The 19344-nt window shown below is 50.1% G+C and overlaps 1 protein-coding gene across 1 annotated transcript in view; it reads right to left on the bottom strand.

The window, feature by feature from the left end:
- Window positions 1-5681: 5681 nt before the first annotated feature.
- Window positions 5682-19344, bottom strand: part of TMEM131L (transmembrane 131 like) — a 170769-nt gene continuing 157106 nt past the window's right edge. Inside the window, exons 29-35 of the mRNA XM_007466718.1 lie at window positions 18570-18755; window positions 15804-15882; window positions 14136-14218; window positions 9646-9766; window positions 8127-8215; window positions 6648-6787; window positions 5682-5957 (exon numbers count right to left, since the gene is read on the bottom strand). Coding sequence (XP_007466780.1) covers window positions 5682-5957; window positions 6648-6787; window positions 8127-8215; window positions 9646-9766; window positions 14136-14218; window positions 15804-15882; window positions 18570-18755 — 974 coding nt within the window. The remainder of the gene's footprint in view (window positions 5958-6647; window positions 6788-8126; window positions 8216-9645; window positions 9767-14135; window positions 14219-15803; window positions 15883-18569; window positions 18756-19344) is intronic.

Here is a 19344-nt window from a genome sequence, read left to right as displayed (position 1 = left end):
TATATATATATTTGGTGTACGTGGGCCTCTCACTGCTGCGGCCTCTCCTGTTGCGGAGCACAGGCTCCGGACGCGCAGGCTCAGCGGCCATGGCTCATGGGCCCAGCCGCTCCACAGCATGTGGGATATTCCCGGACCGGGGCACGAACCCGTGTCCCCTGAATCGGCAGGCGGACTCTCAACCACCGCGCCACCAGGGAAACCCAAATAAAATATATTTTCCCTTAAGATTTAATTAAAAGTTTTGGGAGGGGGCTTCCCTGGTGGTGGCGCGGTGGTTGAGAGTCCGCCTGCCGGTGCAGGGGACATGGGGTCTTGACCCGGTCCGGGAGGATCCCGCATGCCGCGGAGCGGCTGGGCCCGTGAGCCATGGCCGCTGAGCCTGCGCGTCCGGAAAAAAAAAAATAAGTTTTGGGAGGAGGTGGAGTGATAGTAATTACATGTTTATACTAGACAATCCAAAAAATATATATCAATACAAAAAAGGAAATGAAAACCACTCACAATCCCACCCACCAGATGGTGCATCCTCCTACTGCCCCTGCCCCAAATTCAGTATGGGCTCATACTGTGTATAAATTGTATCCTACCTCTTTCATTGCCTATGTCATTCTCTTACAATGACTTTTAGAGGCTTCCTCATATTCCAACATCTGAATGTACCGTAATTTAAACCTATTCCTATCGTGGAACATTTATTTGCAATTCATCAGTGTTCTAAACACTGTAATGAATCTGCTCATACATCATAGGCAGAATAACAACCCTGCCCCAAAGATGTCCACATCCTTAACCCTGGAACCTGTGAATACGTGACTGCATAGCAAAAATATGTGACTTTGAAGGTATGATTAAGTTAAGAACCTCGAGATGGGGAGTTAATCTGGGTGGAGCCAATCGAATCAATCACATGAGTCCTTAAAAGAAGAGAAGATTTCCCAGCTGTGGTCAGAGAAAAAGATGTGACAATGGAAGCATGGTCAGAGGGGTTCCACGTTGCTGGCTTTGAGGACTGAGGAAGGAGGCCGTGATCCAAGGAATGTAAGCAGCCTCTAGAAGCTGGGGCAGTCGAAAAAGGAGCAGATTCTCCCCTAGAGCCCCCACAAAGGAACACAGCCTTGCCAACACCTTGATTTTAACCCAGCAAGACTTGTGTTGGATTTCTGACCTACAAAACTATAAGATAATACAATTCTGTTGTTTGAAGCCTCCAAGTTTGTGGGAACTTTTTACAGCAGCAATAGAAAACTGATTTTTGTGCACAATTTTTTTTACTGTTTTCTTTGGGAGTCAGTTCCTAAAAGAGTTTTCAAGGTACCCAATACACATTGCCCACCAATTTACCATCTCATCAGCAATGTACAAATGCTGGCTTCACTTGCCCCTTCCCACCCTGAGACTTAAGTTCCTATGTATCCTGTTGTTTCATGTTCTTTCACTTAAATTGATGATAGTAATTATATGGAATACTGAAAGTAGCCAATTGAGGGTTTACTATGTGCCAAGCACTATCTAAAAACTCATTCATTAAATCTTCCCAAGCAACTCTATGAGGTATGTTACCATTATCATCCCCGTTTTACAGAAAGAGGAAACTGAGGCATGGGAAATTTAAGAATGTGCTAAAGCTGGAGTTAGATCCCACGAAGTCTGGCCCCAAAGGGGATGTTCATTGATGAGTCTCCCATTAAAATCAAAGCTCCTGATAGGCAGGGTCAGCCTCTACCACCTTACTTACTCTACTTACTTACTCTTACTCAGGTTTTCCCCAGTGGTAACATAATCCAATGTAGTAACAGTTGTCATGAAGAGCTCTGTACATGGAGATCGGTATGTAAGAGCATGTATGTATGTATGTGTGTTTAGTATGTAAGGAACTGTGGTAATTCTCCTGCCTTTGCTTGTGGTCAGCCACAGAATAATCAAAGTATTCCCTAATTATTAAGACTCACTTCTTTACTGCCAGATACTTGTGCTCACACACACCCCTCCCACTCATTCCTTTCCACACACTCCTGTGTATCAGACACGCCAGGCACCAGAGACAATACTGAACCAGACAAGAGAGGAGGGCTGTATTAGCGCTGATGCTGTAACACAGACCCAACACAGCAGTAGCCAAACAAGAGAGAACTTATGTGTCCCTTCCCAGTGCAGTCGGAGCCCGGGGCTGTGAGGGCAGGTGCCTCTGTGGTGTCGGAGACCCAGGTTCCTGCTCTCTTGTTGCTCTTCTGTCCCCTAGAGCAAAGATCAGCAAACTTTTTCTGTAAAGGACTGGAGTAAACATTTTAGGCTGTGCCCTGTTCAGTAGAGGAATGAGGAGTGGCTGTGTTCCAGTACAACTTTATCCACAAAAACAGGCCAGAGGCCATGATGTGCAACCCAAACCTGGGTGTCTGGTCACTTCTCTCTTAAATAGACCTACTCTGCTCAGGTCTCTGCCGTCCCTCCCACCACAGGGGGTGAAGTGCCCCTGTCCGCCCAGGCTCAGGTACCTGTAAGTGACACCCAGGGCCCCACCTGCCACCTCTCTGCCTGGGCCTCGCCCTCAGCACGCAGCAGGCCCAGCGCTCTCTCACCGTGGCCTCGTGTCCCCACGTCCAGCTCCCCACAGCTGGCCTTCTCCACTGCGACCTCTGTCTTCCGTGTCAACTGGCTGCGGCTGGAACAGCTGAGGACACCACAAGGGTCACGGGCTGGATGCAGCCCTCAGGGATCCCTCATCTGACGGGTCCCCCAGCCTCTGACCCAGCCTGGGCCACTGCCTCCCCTCTGGGCCTCTGACCTCCTCAGCGATTCTGCCTCAGTTTTCTCTGCCGCCGCCTCCTCTTCTAAACACGGGGGCCCCTGGCTAAGTGCTCAAGACCCTTCTCCTCCCCGAGAGGCCCCAGGCACTCCCATTGCTCGAGAACCATCTGGAGGCCGAGAATGGACAGCCCCCTGGTCTCCAATCCTGAAATCCACCGACCTTCAGATTTGTCGGGGCCACAGCCTCCGTGCCGTCTGCACTTGGGTATGAGGCCTCCCTCACCGAATAGTCCAGCACAGACCTCTCGGCTCCCGGCTCCCAACCAGACCCTCCCCCCGCCCCGGGGCTCTTCCTCTCCGTCAAAGGCATCAGCAGGACCCAGCTCTCGAGGCCCAGCAGGGGTGCTGGCCTCCCTACGCCCCTCCACCCCAGCCTGCTGGCACTGTCCTGTCACCCGCTGCTGCAGGTGACTGACTGCCGGGACTGTCCCTCCCACACACCCCCCCAGGACGGCTCTCCATCCAGCCCTCAGTGTCTCTGACATCTAAATCAGATGACATTCCCTCTCCCTTAAGACACCCAAGTGGTGCCCACTGCCCTTCCCATCCTCTCCTCGGAGGCCTACGAGGCCTTAGGGAGGCGGCCTCTGCCCCGCGGCCTCTGTGCCTGTGGCTCTGACTCGCAGGGCCCCAGCCACCCTGGCCTCCCGCCGCGGAGGCTTTGTCCTCACTCCTTCCTCTGCTGGAGGCTCTGGCCCGCTGATCTGGGCGCAGCCAGCTTTCTCATCACCCAGGTTGTACCTCAGATGTACCTCCGCAGGGAGATTTCCCCTGATACCCCAGGTACCCCTGCCACCTCCCCCGCTGGTCACGTCACCCCTTGGCCTCTCACCACTTGCCAGGACCCGAAATACTCATTGAACCTTTTGCTTGCTTCTTCCCTGACCCTGCTTCTGGAATGTGCCAGCAGGACCTTGTCTGTCCTGTCCTCTGCTGCACCCACAGCCCCTGGACAGGTCCCAGCTCCTGGGAGGTGCTTGCCAAATATTTTTAAATGAATAAAAACTTCCAGTTCCCCCATCACTGATTTTAGTCTTATGGCTGAAGATAATATTCCAGCTAAAGCGCAAAGTTTTACTTTCTTTTGTATAGGGTGGAATAAAAACTTGTTTTGGTCTTTCCTGATGGGGAATTGAAGGATCAGTGAAAGCAGGAAAATAAATTAGATCAACAATCTGAGCAGAGAGAAGAACGTGTATCTAAATGTCTCAGACTCTCTCTGGTGGGGAAGTTTTGAATTTGATATTGAAAATGCTTTGGGGCATTTTTTCATCAACCTAAATTATTTTATTTTGGTAAAATACACGTAACACAAGACTTACCATTTTAACCGTTTTTACATGTACAGTCTAGTGGCATGAAGTACATTCACAGTTATGTAACCATCACCACCATCCATCTGCAGAACATTTTCACCTCCTCAAACTGAAACTCTGAGCTTATTAAACATTGACTCCCCATTCCCCTCCCCTTCAAGCCCCTGGTAACCTCTTTTCTACTTTCTGACTCTGAATTTGACTGCACTGGGTACCTCATATAAGTGGAATCACACAATACTTGTACTTTTGTGACAGGCTTATTTCACTCAGCATGTTTTCAAGGTTCATCCATGATGTAGCATGTCAGAATTTCCTTCCCTTCTAAGGCTGAATATCCTATAGTGTGTATATACCACATTTTGCTTATCCATTCTTCCATCAATGGACATTTAGGTTGTTTCCACCTTCTGGCTACTGTGAATAGTCCTTCAGTGAACATGGTGCACAAGCATTTGTTTCAATTCTTTTGGGTATATACCTAGAACCTAAATTACTTTTCAGCATTATTCAGTACTGGGGATGGGGGATTCCAAGTCGGTAGCCTGAGAGGTTTCCAGTAGCCGTGCATGCTCGGAGGTGCTCCTTGCAGGAGGGAAGGCCCAGGTTACAGTACACTCAGCCTTCATCCAGGGTTCCACACAGCCAAGGCAAAGAGTAAGAAAAAGCAAGTGAACCCAGCAATCCACTCAAAAATCTCTCCCACTCCATTTCCAATAAAGACAAAACAAAATGTAAAAATAAGACATTTTTATTAAAAGTTGAAATGTTTTCAAAGTTTATACATGCAAACAGATAATTCCATCACATGGATTTCTAAGATCACTGACAGGCAGATACAAACCAGCCTAGCAAACACGTACCAGCAGCCTAACCCGCTCAGTACTTGTATTTGGACTCAGCCTGTTCACTCAGAGGGAAACCGGACACTTACCAGCATGTCCCTACTGCTGTCGTGCCCCTGGTGACTGGCCTGATGGCAGGGAGGGAACATCCCTGTCACACGGTCGAGCAGAACAGTGCCGGGCTCTCTGCTCCACCCCAGCAGCCCTGCCCACCAGGAGTGGTCCATCCAGGCAAGTGACTGGCAGCTGGCTTCCCAACACTGGAGGCTCGTTTCAATCAACGGAGCACTTGAAACAAAATCCTGGCTGCCTGAGCCACAGGCCCATTACAGCAGCATCCCTCGGAATGCCACCTGATCAAAGTCACTTTCCGCAAGCTCCCGGGGAGTCCGATGCCCACGGAGGAGGCAATCACTGCAGTGCTTTCTTTCTCAACTCTTACCTTCTTAGAAGCCGCCCTGGTCCTGATTTAAACATTTGGCATGTCTGACACGCTTCTTGAGCTATGAAGTTAGGACACATGGATGCTTCATTTCTATCACTGATTTGTGAAGGATTAAAAAAAATAGAGCACCCAGATTTCATTAAAAAATTTATTTTCATATAAAAGTGCCAAAATATCCACCAACGTCAATCTATGTCAACAACCAGTTTACACTAGTAATCAAAACACAAGCCTCTTTATTCACATTGTTCAAAACTCGAATCTTTTTCACACATTCCCACAGTAGCTCGAGTCTCTAGACAGTGGGAAGTTTGCATTCCTGTTCGCGGTGCTAGTCCATATGTCCAGGTCCATATAGGCACGGAATGGGTTAAACCCAGGGTAGTATTCCTTGCACATGACCGCCTGGTTTTCCATGTGAGTCGAGTGTTCCGTGGTGGGGTTGATGGGGCAGCAATTTTCATACATGTCGCTTTGCGGGGCCCAGATGGAACCAAAAAGTCCAGACATCGGAGACAAGCTTCGGGTGCTTGTGAGGTAGGGCTGAAGAATACATGAGGAGAAGAAAAAAAAAAAAAAGAAATGTTTAAAAAAATAAAGAAGCCTTAGAAAGGCAATGGCAAGGTTGACTATGTACCCGTGGCTACCACAGTGTAATCAATCCAAACTACCTGGACATTATTACACTATTCTCAACCACCTGGGTGGCTTTAATTCCATTTTTCTCAAACAGAAGGTCATGAAATTCCCATCAAACTATTGATAAACTTTTTTCAACCCAAGGAAAGACCCACAGGTCGAATGCCCTCTATTTGTAAAAAAGCAACAGAGTGGGTGTCAGAGAAGCACAGAGGGTGTCCCCAGGCAGGAAGCCCGCCAGACCTGTCGCTGACACTGCCTGACCTTCCTGGAAGGTTCATCTCATCTCCTCCCTCAGATGAAAGGTCAGCTAGGCCACAGGAACACAGCTGCATCCCAGAGGGCTTCCTAGCCCAAGTTCAATGTCATCAACAACCATCTCTCCTCAGTGTGGTTTGGGACGTCTTGGCTGCTGGTGTCTGCAAGCCCCCGCCCATCTGACTACGTGTGAGCCCCCTGCAGAGCGTGGCTGGTGACCTAAGGGGAAAAAGCTGGGCTCTGGCTGATCTGAACCCAACCCTAAAGCTACAGTGAGACCAGGATGAGGCAGGCACTGGAAAAAACCCAGGCACAGCAGGACCGGGCGGCACTGACCGGAGAGCTGATGAGGCCGGCGTGTCCCCAGGCGGTCGGCACGTTTGGGGGGCTGTTCCAGGCAGACTGGGAGCTATGGTCAATGAAGTCTGTCTGAACTTCGGCAGGACGGGGGAAGCCATTGGGGTAGTTAATGTTTTCTACAAAGAATGGGAGACATCGACAGAGGTGAACATTTTGCTGGAGAGAATGGAATTCTCACTCTCAGACAAAAAGCTCTCAAGGCCATACTATATTGACAAGTTAAAGATGAACATAAACCAATTACTCCATGACACATACCACCTGGGAAGCCCTCAGGAAGTTCTTCCTCTGGGCTTAATTTTTTATATTTGATAATTTGATGGGACTCTTTCTAAAATAAATACTAAAATACTGCTATACTTTTATAGTAGTACATACTACCATAGATTTGAATAGTGTCAAGGTTCTTACCAGTCCTTAAAATTTTCTTTTATTGCCTGTCATGCCAATGTCGGCCATCTCCACATACACCATATGCATTGATAAAGCAATAGGAAACCAAGCCCTTCTCCCACAGCATTAAGAAGGTATAAACACAGCCTCAAAGGCAGGAAGAAAGTTACCACAGCACCCCCTTGTGATTATCATAGAGCACTGCATATATCAAAACCCAGATAAGTACAAGCATCTTGTACTTATATTTGGGCCCAAGAATCTGCAATTTTTCACAATTTCCTCTTCAAGCTCCTTCCCTTCCTTCTGCAGCACAATCCAGGGGCATAAGCATCAGGACATGCTGAGGAACAAGCAGGTAAATGATTCTACCTCGCCTGGGACTTGTTTGCCTAAAAAGAGTAACTACCCCCAGCCTCCCAATGGATAATCCAATGGATAATCCACAGTTTAGGTCCACATAGATCCAAATGACCCTGTTATACCTAATTTGAAGGACTAAATAGATTAGGGTTATTTGTACAAGTCCCCAGACACCCGGGTTTAGAGGGCTTTTTGAGACCATATAAAATTACATATGGCAGGTGTGCTAGACCCACACGAAGGACTGACTCAGCAGCCTCCTGGAAGATCACTCTCAAAGGCACATTCTTTGCAGTTAGTGCCTTGAGTCCACACACCCTTCCTGCTTTGACTTTCTGAGAATAAAAGAATGGCACTGGGGGACTTCCCTGGTGGTCCAGTGGTAAAGAATCCACCTTCCAATGCAGAGGATGCATGCTTGATCCATGGTCAGGGAACTAAGATCCCACATGCCACGGGGCAACTAAGCCCGCGTGCCACAACTACTGAACTCTCATGTCTCAACAAGAGAGCCCGTATGCCGCAAACTACAGAGCTCACGTGCCCTGGAGCCTGTGCCACAACTAGAGAGAGAAAATCCGCCACGACTAGAGAGAAGCCCATGCGCTGCAATGAAAGATCCCGCGGGCTGCAACTAAGACCCGACACAGCCAAAAAAAAAAAAAAAGAACGGCATTAGGATTGTCCAAATAGCTTTACCTTCTGGAAAGGCATTGTAGTCGTTCAATTCCAGGGGGCAGTACACACTGGGAAACTGGCCTTCACACGTTGCATTCCAATCAATGAAACTGCTACAAAAAACAAGGGGTCTAGTTTCAGAAACAGGATGTCAACAGATCAAGGAAAGAAAGAGGAGTACGATGTTATTGCCCAGCATCCTCATCGCTGCTAATTCCTCAACTCTGGAAAATTAAAGAAGCACTTTATTGTCACAGAATCAAAGACTTACTAACTCAACGCTCATCACCAATGACACAGCACTGCAGGATGGATGGCTTGGACTGGATGCCCACTTCCTTTCAATGGGGATGTAATTAATGTACAGCATAGGAAACAGTTAATCACACTGTAATACTCTGTGTGGTGGGAGATTATGACTAGACTTACATGGTGATCATTTTGCAATGTATAAAAATAATGAATCACTATGTTGTACAACTGAAATGTAATACTGTATGTCATTTATAATTCCAAAGAAAGTCAGAGATGGAGTTTGATCAGTTGAGTACAGAGAGCCAGGGACTCAGGGAAAAGTGGGGGCCGGGGAGCTCTTCTTTAAATGAGACAAGAAAAAGCAAATACATTATGCCTAGATAAGGGGAATGGATCAAAACCCGGCTTTCAGTTTGCCAGAGAAGTTCTTTCACTTAGACTGTAAAAAACTTGCCCGTGGTTAGGTGTAAAGCATGTAAGCAGGACCAAGATTTGAAAGACAAAATTGCTCTCACTTTTAACTAAAAGGTATTACATTTTAAAAAACCCAACAAACTAAACCCCACCCACGTTTGTTAAGTCTAACCAGAGGCAGAACCCGTGGCTGTGGCTTTGTCAGCACGTGGAGGATGGGACACCGCCGAGAGTCCCAGCACCCACCCAGGGGGCTGAAACACATCCGCTATGAACTGCCACCTTCCACTCGGGGCAAGGCCAGACTATGACTCATGGTAGATGCTTTGATCCCAATTGCAATCTGGATTTTCATTATAGAAATATGAAAGTAACTACCTCTATAATAAGCTGAACTCCCCAATAAAACTTCAACTGGATTCTGATTAAACACAGATATTAACATTTTCTCAAGGTTTCATAATCGAATGATTAATCTAATGGCAAGTCTAAGAAGCTGCCACTGTGGAACTATTTTTCGACACTCAAATTATTCGATCTTTAAAAATTTTAAACGTGTTCAAGATTAATGCCAAGGAAAAATGGAAATTTGTGTTCTGTTAGCGGGTAGGAATTATGAGGGACTGTTTTTGTTTTTTCAGTTTTGTCTCTAATATATGAATAGCTCGGTCTTTTCAGTTTAAAAAGGAAAACACTGACGTGGTCACTGGCTGTGTTACTTTTTTCCTTCCCTGTTTCTCTCAATTCCTGGCTTGTAATTTTTCAGACATCACAGCTCAACTCCAAAAAGCAGCTGGCAACACCCAGCTCAGGAGCTGGGGAGAAACCCCAGCCCCGGCCGCTGCTGCCGTCATCGGGATGGAGCGCATACCTGCTGTGCACCGGGGCGGGCGCGGGCAGCACGGCCGGCCCGCTGCTCTCCAGGGCGCAGCCGAAGCCGCTGGTCACACACACGGGCTGTGCGGGCCACAGGTCCCCCGTGGGGTAGAGACCTGCGGAAGAGAACAGGCCTCTCAGCCCCCCTCCTTCTCACGCAGCCCTCGGCCACCCTTCCTGCAAGGACCACTTCGACTTCTCCTCCCTCCAGAAAGCCCCGCCCCCAGCCCGTATCACCCGCGCGCCTTCACCGCTAGAGCCCTTCTGTCTGTAAAGTGCAAGGGCCGCTGCTTTGACCTGCACTTCAGACGGGACACAACCGTCTCCTGGCCCAGATTACGAGATCATGGTAGTGACTCAACAAGCACTGCAGGGCCTGCCTGCTTCCTGCAAAGCCCCGTCAGGATTCCCAGGACATAGCAGTGAACACGTTGACACTCAAGTGAGTGGAGACAAACAACAAACAAAAGAAGTAAGAAGCTGGGAAAACGGTGCTGTTACAGCCCCAGGGATGAGACACAAGGATTCTGTGGCAGTGGAGGGGGCCAACCTCAGCACCAGGGGAGAGAACACCCTGCACCCTGCAGGTACCGGGCGTGGAGTGACGTGAGTGAGCCCTGTTTTCCACAACTGCCCCCGAGCCTTCCTCGGGAGGGACCCTGTCCCGGCTCGGCGCTCCCAAGCCATGGAAGCGCCTGCCTGCTGGGTGTGCCAACAATATGGCCCTGACCTCAGTTTGAACACCATCCCCCTAAATCTTTCCAGGGGACACCCGGCTCCTGCTCTTCCCAGCAAACACCTGCAGCATCTCTGCTTGCCTCCACCTTCACCGCCATAGCCGTTGCTCATTCGTGGGATGCACGGTTGGATGCCATTGGTTGGTGGCATGGATTAAAGGGGCAGACTGGCCATCTGCACATGGGCAGGAACTCCACAAAGAAAGAATAGACTCAACTATTCGAAATGCACTGGGAAGCCGAAGGTCTACCAGCCAACCAGGCCACACGGGGATGGGGGGAATACATGGACAGGAATACGTGGACACAACTCTCACCTTCCAGGCAGCGTGTGAGCCCCCAGGGCTGCACCCCCATGTGGGAGCCGGCGGCAATCACCCGCCTGGAGACCCGGAGTCCTGCAGCTCACGGTGGTCAGAGAGACCCTCGAGCGTTTAAAGAAACACCACCAGAGACCACGTAGCTGTCATAGCTGTGGGGGTCTCTCAAGGACGAGGTCCACTTCCTAAGGCCGCCCTGGTGTTTGGGGCCTCGCTCAGCGGTTGGGCAGGCACCCTACGGTCAGTCCTGCAGGGCGGGGCATCCTCCCGTGAAAGTCCTGTTGAGAATCGCTGGAACCAGAGGCTGCATGAGCCGATTACGATCAGATCAACCAAGAACCACCTCTGCACTCAGGTGCTCATGAACAAATGGACCAGAAGCCAAGACCGCACAGAAACGAGGGGTGTGTATGCTGCTTCGAGACAATCTCTGTGAGTCTCACGTTTCTTTGCTTCCTGGAATGGATGCTCTGACCGCCCACGTTCTGACCTATCTTTCCAAGGATATTTGCTAAACAAAGCCTCAGAAGATGGAGACAGTATCTCCCCCTAGAGCAACGGGCAAGTTTGCTTCGTCCAACATAATAAAGATAATGTCACCCACCTGGGAGGCCCTGCATCGCCCCGAAGAGACCGGGGGCCTGAAGGAAGTGTGCTTACAAGATGCTCAGGCTGCTTGCTGTGCTAAGCGTCCTATTCTCTGACCCAGGAGTCTCTTGTCCTCTGGTAGCAGCTACAAAATCATGGCAGGCTAACTTGTTAGCTCGTAATAAGTAGGGTAAATGCCTCAGACCCTTCCCCGGTCTCGACAGTGATGTGATCTGACTCACGTTCAATACCATCCCTCTGGCTGCGGTGCTGAAAAGAGACGGTAAGGTGGTGGCGGATGTTCACCAGAGTTACCGTGGTGATCGTTTTGCAATATGTACATAGGATGAATCATTACATTAGTTATACCCCTGAAACTAATATAATGTTATGTATCAATTATATCCCAAAAAGAAAGAAAATAAAAGACAGTGAGATAGTGAGGTGAGGTGAGAAGTAGAGAGACCTGTCGGGAGGCTGCGGCGAGAAAGAATGGTGGCCGTGGGGAGAAGTGATCAGATTCTGGGTCTGTTTGGAAGGCAGAGGCAGAGAGTGAGACAACAGATCCCATGTGGGGATGAGGAAAAGAGTCCAGGATGACGCCCAGACTTCTGGCCTGAGCAACAAGAAAGCCCGAATGGGAGCCTGTGTGAGGAGTAGGGCTGAGCAGGTGAGCGTTCTGGACTGGACACCGGTGCAGGCCCGAGGACAGATGGCAATGGCAGCTGGCTGTGCAGAAGTGGGAGCTGTCGGGGGGCTGGAGGTGGACGAACCACCAGGAGAGCATGACCCAGATGAGCATGAGAGCTGAGGGAGCCGAGGGGAACTGCACCGGGACCCCTGAGGTCACAGCCCGAGCAGAAGGTCTCAGGAGGCCGGAGTACGGGGCCCCGGCCACGGAGATCACTGGGGTCCCGCAGACACTGCTCCGGTGTCACGGCACAGCCAGCCCCAGCGGTTTCAGGGAGAACAGGAGGAAAGGAATCTAGGCAGCAGGCAGACAACTCCCCCAAGCAGCTCTCCCAGAGAGGCGGGCACAGAAGCAGCCAGCTAAGCGGGGGTCAAGGGAGAGAGTCTGGCTGCTTCTGTGTTACGGATGGGATGGGAGGTCTCACGGTATGTACGGATGCTGGTGGGGACGACCTGTTAGAGAAAACCTGACGCCGGCGCCGAGCCGGAGCGGGACCCCGCAGAGGAGGGCAGCCTGGCAACCCACGGGCCGCAGCAGGAGGGCAGCGGGGGTGGCGGGTGGAAGACGGGGCAGGCGGAGCCTCTCTCTTCCCCAGGGAACAGGAAGCATCAGCTAAGAGAACCAGGCAGAGGACTGACAGGTGGGCACAGGGGGTGGGGGTGGGGCCGCAGCTGCCGGGAGGCTGGCGGCCGGCCGGCTGTGTGTGCTGCTCTCCAGTGTCGCTCATCTGCACGGCACTGGGCAGAGAAGCTGGAGAACTGGGCAAAACCACGCCCGTGGCTCTGCAAGGAGGGCGCAGCGCAGGGGGAGGGGGCCCAGAAGTGACGTAACAGCAGGTGGGAGGACTGAGGCTGGGCGCGTGAGGGAGGTGCAGGCAGAGGAAGGGGACGGCACCAGCCCTGCGGACAGTGACTGTGAACAAGGGCTGTTTCTGTAGTGACTTTAGGGCCTCAACAGGGATTGTAACGGGACATCAAAAAGTAACTGCAGATTATTAACAAGGACGAGGTAAAAAGGCACTTGAAACACATACACACAACATGGATAAGACACTAGATGACATACGATTCTCCAACTGACGACAAAAACAGAGACAGAGAACATGGCAGGTGTACCTGTTTTGACACGGGTTTTCTTTTTCCTCACCATTAATTAAATCCTCTCTCCCCTCTATCACCTCAAAGAGAAAAGGCGGTACCTTCTAAACCTCTCTAAATCTTGTCTAAGCAAATTACTGAATTTAAGAGTATTTTTTTCATCAAAAACACTTATTTTTATTGGACCAGTAAGCAGATCCAACTCACGAATAGTTTATTTCTGTTGATAATCTGACAGCAGATAATCTCTCTGTAACCACAGAGCTGGAAGCCTCCTGCCTTCAAAGTAAAAGTGCTCCACTGTGCTGGGCAGCCTTAGTCCAGCACGAGTCACATGAGCAAAAGCAAGAGCTCGACGGTGCCGCAGAGGGTAACAACCAGGCTCATCCTGCCACCATTCCTGAGCCTGGTTAGGCAGGAAGGAGGCGCGAGGAGAAAAGAGGAGAAACGAAGGCAAGAGAGGTGAAGGGAAGGAGAAGGAAAGAGAGGGGGCCTGGACTTAACCTCTGGGGCAGACCCTGGGCGGAGTGGCTTCCCTCCCTGGGCCCCGTGTCCAGGCTCCTGGGCCGCTGTCCCTGCCTGGCTGAGGCCGCAGAAGCTCAGCGCTTGGCCTCAGCACCAGTGCAGGAGGGAGGCTGGATCAGTGGACAGGCTTCTGAGACAAGGGGGATGGATGGGGACGGGGGACAGGCAGACACGGAAGGTGGAAGTCGGCTAATCGGGGCATCGGACCCTCCGTCTGCTCCCCTCTTTTCTGCCATCCTAGATGGGAAAGGGAACTAAAGGCGGAGGCAACCCCTGTAAAGGGGCCCCACCTTGCTCCGGGGCCACAGGCCACCTGTGCCTTGTGTCCCAGGAGGGAGCTCAGGGTCCGTGCAGAAGGGGCAGCCGAGGCCAGGGGCTCCGAGGACGCCTGGGCAGAGGGCAGGGGCCTCCCCGACGCTCGAGAGCCGGGGCACAGACAAGCCAGCTCTGTCTGTCCTCAAGCTCCCCGGCCAGCAGCGAGACACGGACACCTGGGTGGTGTCCGGAGCAAGAGCAACGCGCCTCACCTTTATCTTCTTCAACAGCCGCAGGCCCGGCAGGAAGGCTGGGACAGGGGGCGTCCGCGGGTCGGGGGAAGCTACTCACGTCTCTGCGGGGAGAGCAAGAAGATGAGCCACTGACCCTCTCTGTACAAGGAAATGCTGAATTTCTGTAACTAAGTCTGTGGGGGTTTTTTGTGTGTGGTACGCGGGCCTCTCACTGCTGTGGCCTCTCCCCTTGCGGAGCACAGGCTCCGGACGCGCAGGCTCAGCGGCCATGGCTCACGGGCCCAGCCGCTCCGCGGCATCTGGGATCTTCCCGGACCGGGGCACGAACCCGTTTCCCCCACATCGGCAGGCGGACTCTCAACCACTGTGCCACCAGGGAAGCCCCTGACTGCGTTTTTACATGAATTCTTCCCCTCAAAAACCATAAAGACACTAGAGACATAAAGGTATACACCCACAAAAGGGCTGAGGAATACTAAATTCCCAAGATCCAGGGAAGTCTTTTTTTTTTTTTTTTTTAATAACATCTACCTTCAATCTTCTATTTTGGTGTAAGAGTATGTCGGTATGTATATATGTATGTATTCATTCATTTATTTATGGCTGCGTTGGGTCTTTGTTGCTCTGCGCAGGTTTCCTCTAGTCGTGGCGAGCGGGGGCTACCCTTTGCTGTGGTGTGCGTGCTTCTCATTGTGGTGGCTTCTCTTGTTGTGGAGCATGGGCTCTAGGTGCACGGGCTCAGCAGCTGCAGCACACAGGCTCAACAGTTGCGGCACATGGGCCGCAGAGTGCGCGGACTTCAGTAGTTGCGGCACGTGGGCTTCAGTAGTTGTGGCTCGCGGGCTCTAGACTGCAGCCTCAGTAGTTGTGGCGCACGGGCTTAGTTGCTCCGCGGCATGTGGGATCTTCCCGGACCAGGGGTCGAACCGTGTCCCCTGCACTGGCAGGTGGATTCTTAACCACTGCGCCACCAGGGAAGCCCCCAGGGAAGTCTTGTTTTAACAAACACCAACAGCACAATGCTAACTAAGGTAGCCTGCAGTTTCCAATCTGCCTTTCAGCAGCTGGCAGCAACCTCCCACTCCTGGTTTACTCTCTACTCCTAACAGAAAGAGCTCGCATAGAGCTTTCCTCATCCATTCCATTTTTATGACACCACCCCCTGTCCTCTCATGGTGCCTAAAACCTAACCACACTCCTCACTCTGAAACCCTCTCCTTCTAACATACCCTCCTCTTCTCCCTCTCAGTAAATGGTGCTTGTTTATTTTGTCCGATGCTGCAGAAATCATCACACGGTGAAACCGTAAACATGTGAGTGTCTCCTAGGTTCTTGCAAACTTTTCCGAATCATCAGTGCTCAGTTTTATTTCAGGTCCTAGAAAAGAGTAGCTGGTTCCCATCCTTACTGTTACTACTGTTCTTCCTACTTTCAGGAGTGACACCTTCTAACGCGGCCGTATCACTGAAAGGACCAGCGATACCAGAGACGCTCCCAAACAAGCGTGTTGTCTTGGAAGGACTGTACACCCTGAATTACTAATAAAATCAGATTTTACTTTCTCACATCCTCAAAAGGTTTTCCTATTTTAGCCTGCAGAACCAAGCACAAAGAAGAAACACACGGAATGAAAGAAAAAAGCAGTACCTTAAACATACTGTAAAAGCTGGAAAACCAAACACTTACGTGGGATTGCAGATGTTATGAGAAAGATTCAAGGAGATGGGAGCTTCAGAGGGAAAGTCATTTTGTGAAACACTGTCTCCTGCATAAAAACAAAAAGGTGATCAGAAGGTTTTATAAGCATAATTCAACTGTGTATATCCTGTGTTAAGATGCAGATCGCTAACATCGTTAACACCTATGAGTGATTTATTTTTCACTTTTAACTGATATTCACATATTCAGTCAATTTTTTAATTAAAAAACTTTTACATATGAATATGTATAAAACTTGGATCATACTTCAAAAATACTTTGTGTTTCTGATCTTTTACACAATTAATTATATTGGTGGGGGACTTCCCTGATGGTCCAGTGGTAAAGAATCCATCTTACGATGCAGGGGAAAACAGGTTCCATCCCTGGTCAGGGAACTAAGATCCCACATGCCGCGGGGCAACTAAGCCCGCACGCCACAACTACTGAGCTCATGAGCCTCAACTAGAGCCCTCGTGCTACAAACTACAGAGCCCACGTGCTGGGGAACCCGCATGCCACAACTAGAGAGAGAAAACCTGCATGCCACAACTAGAGAGAAGCCCACGCGCCACAACAAAAGATGCCGCATACTATAACTAAGACCTGATGCAGCCAAAACTAAATAAAATAAATATGTACATAATAAATAGATCTTTAAAAAAATTATACTGGGGACATTTTCCTGATATTTATTATACAACCTCTGAACATAACTAGACTGAGTCTTATGCCCTGTGTTACAAGCAAGGCCATCACTCACCTTTTTCATTCTCCTGCTGTTGGCCTTATCCCCCAAGCGAGAGCTGCACTTCTATTTTTTATTGATGTTAAGCACCAATTTAAAAAACTCTCGCGTTAGCACCATCAGGCGTACTGCCTTCAGTGGCCAAGGAGACCATCCCCACCACCAAACAAAACACCGCAAGCCGTCCTGCATCCAAGCCCTCATGGTGTTCTCCAGCACACAGTAATAAACAGATGTACGTGTATGTCAGTGGGGGGTCATTAGGCAAACAGTGTCTAAAAAGGCACCTGCAGGAAGGGCCTACCATGTGAAAAAGGCTGAGAAACAGACTGAAATCACAAGTGCGCATGTGTCTAGGTTTTTATGGTGCCAGGGCCCAGGTCTCCCAGACAGGAGCTTCTTTATAGGTAATCACTGCTGGCAGGAGACACAGCAGAGGCCGCTGTAATGAGCGGGAGGCAGTGGGAAGTGGGCTGGGCTCGGGGGGAGTCAGGGTCCCAGGGCGTCCAACAAGCCACGCAACCTCTCTGAGCCCAGGTCCTTGGAGGCATGGGGAGCGCCCCCCATGGCCCTGCGTACAGAGTGAGCGTCCCATGGACGCCACGGTGACGCCAATGGAACCCCTGTCTCCCCCCTGTCCTGATAACAAAGCTTAACCTGTACTATATTGACCATGAAAAGGAGTGAAAAGGAGTGAATTAAATCTTTACGTAGACATGGAGGTATAACAAACAACACTGAGTGAAACAGCAAGACGCAGCATGCTTACTGAAGCATGATCTCCGTTATGTAAGTTAAAAACAATTCTCTGGGGCTTCCCTGGTGGCGCAGTGGTTGAGAGTCCGCCTGCCGATGCAGGGGACATGGGTTCGTGCCCCGGTCCGGGAAGATCCCACATGCCACGGAGCGGCTGGGCCCATGAGCCATGGCCGCTGAGCCTGCGCGTCCGGAGCCTGTGCTCCGCAACGGGAGAGGCCACAACAGTGAGAGGCCCACGTACCGCCAAAAAAAAAAAAAAAAAAAATCTCTGTTTTGTTGATAGATATATGAATGTAAAATAAAGTATGGATTAAAAGAATACACAGCAAGCCCATTACAGTGGACAGTGAGTCTCTCAAGCAGGAGGAAGCGGAAGACTATAAAATATTACCTCTTAAAAAAAAAAGGAGGGCAAATATGACAAAGTTAAGAGTTATTAATTCTAGGTGACAGAAATATAGATGCTTCTTTGACCTTTCCTGTATCTTTGAATTTTTCAAAGACAAGGGAGGACCACTGTTCATAGCAACATTAATTCATAAGACACAAAAGGTGGAAAAACCCAAGGGTCCATCAACAGATGAATAGAGAGATAAAATGCAGTCTATCCGCACACAACGGAATATTTATTATTCAGCCTTTAAGAAGGAAGGAAATCCTGACATGTCACAACATAGATGAACCTTGAAGACATCATGCTAAGTGAAATAAGCCAGTCACCAAAAGACAAGTATTGTATGACTTCACTTACCAGATACAAGAGTATTCAAATTCATAGACAGAAAGCAGAATAGAGGTTCACAGGGCTGTAGGGGTGGGGAAGGGAGAGCTATGGTTTAATAGGTACCGAGTTTCTGTTTGGGATGGGGAAGTAGGCCCAAAGACGGATGGTGGTGATGACTGCACAACAATGTGAACGTATTTAATGCCACTGAACTGTACACTTAAAGGTGGTTAAAATAGTAGATTTTGTGTTATGTATACTTTACCACAACAAACAAATGTACAAGTGAAAAAATAAACGTGGAAGTTCTTCGAACTGTTTCCAAGATACAGACTTTAAAAAATAATAATAATAATGGAGGGAGGCAGGAAGGAAGAAAGAAAAAAGAAAGTGGATAAAATGCAAAGCAAAGCAAGCACGGGAATGCAGAGCCCACCGCGGGCAGGCGGCACCGGAAGGCAGATCAGGCCCCTGTTCTGGGCACCGGGGCAGGAGGGCCAGGAGGCCTCGGTCCCAGACTCACCAGGCGGCAGGAAGTGCTGAGGGCCCAGCGTGGGCTTCTTGTCCCCGTCAGAGCTGCTGGCACTGCTCCAGCTGCCCCAGCTGCCCCGGCTGGCACGCACGCTGCCCGAGGAGCTGCCACAGTCCGAGCTGGAGTCTGAGCAGGACTTCTCCACGCGCTTCTTCCCCAGCTTCCGGAAGTAACCCTCTGTGGGAAGTGAGAGAGGAGTCGTGTTCCGCTTACAGGGTTTTCAACCTGATGCCACTTCCAGTAGAAGGAGAGAGGCCAAGGTATGAAGAAGGCAGGGCTCAGCTTCAGGATCTGCTCCCTCTGCCCATCCAGCGAGAAGGAAGACGCTCCCTGAAACTGACGATGGGCCCTGAGGAAGCCGCGGGGGTGAGCCACGGGCCCCACAGGCTCTGCCGTGGGCCAGACAGTGAACGTGGTCTAGCCTGAGACAGTCAACACCAATGATAATCTCGACCTAAAAGTGGTTCTGGAAATAAGTACTTCTCTCAAGAAAATCAAGGCTACTCTCTTGGACTGGAGACGTGTAGGTAATTTCTCTCTCTTGTATTAAAATGTCCACCAAGATATACGTATGACTGACACACTCTGCTGTACACCTGAAACTAACACAACACTGTAAATCAACTAGACTCTAATAAAAAGTGTTTTTAAATGTCCACCGAGAGTTTCAGAGTATTATTTATGTGTGGATGGGAAGAACCTCCAGGAAGACCGAGAAACAACACACACGTGTCTGGAAATGTGCGTGTCGGTGTCCCACGCCCCC

Source organism: Lipotes vexillifer, unplaced genomic scaffold (genome assembly GCF_000442215.2).
Source record: "Lipotes vexillifer unplaced genomic scaffold, Lipotes_vexillifer_v1.1 scaffold498, whole genome shotgun sequence".
NCBI lineage: Eukaryota > Metazoa > Chordata > Mammalia > Artiodactyla > Lipotidae > Lipotes > Lipotes vexillifer.
This window is presented reverse-complemented; position numbering and strand designations above follow the sequence as displayed.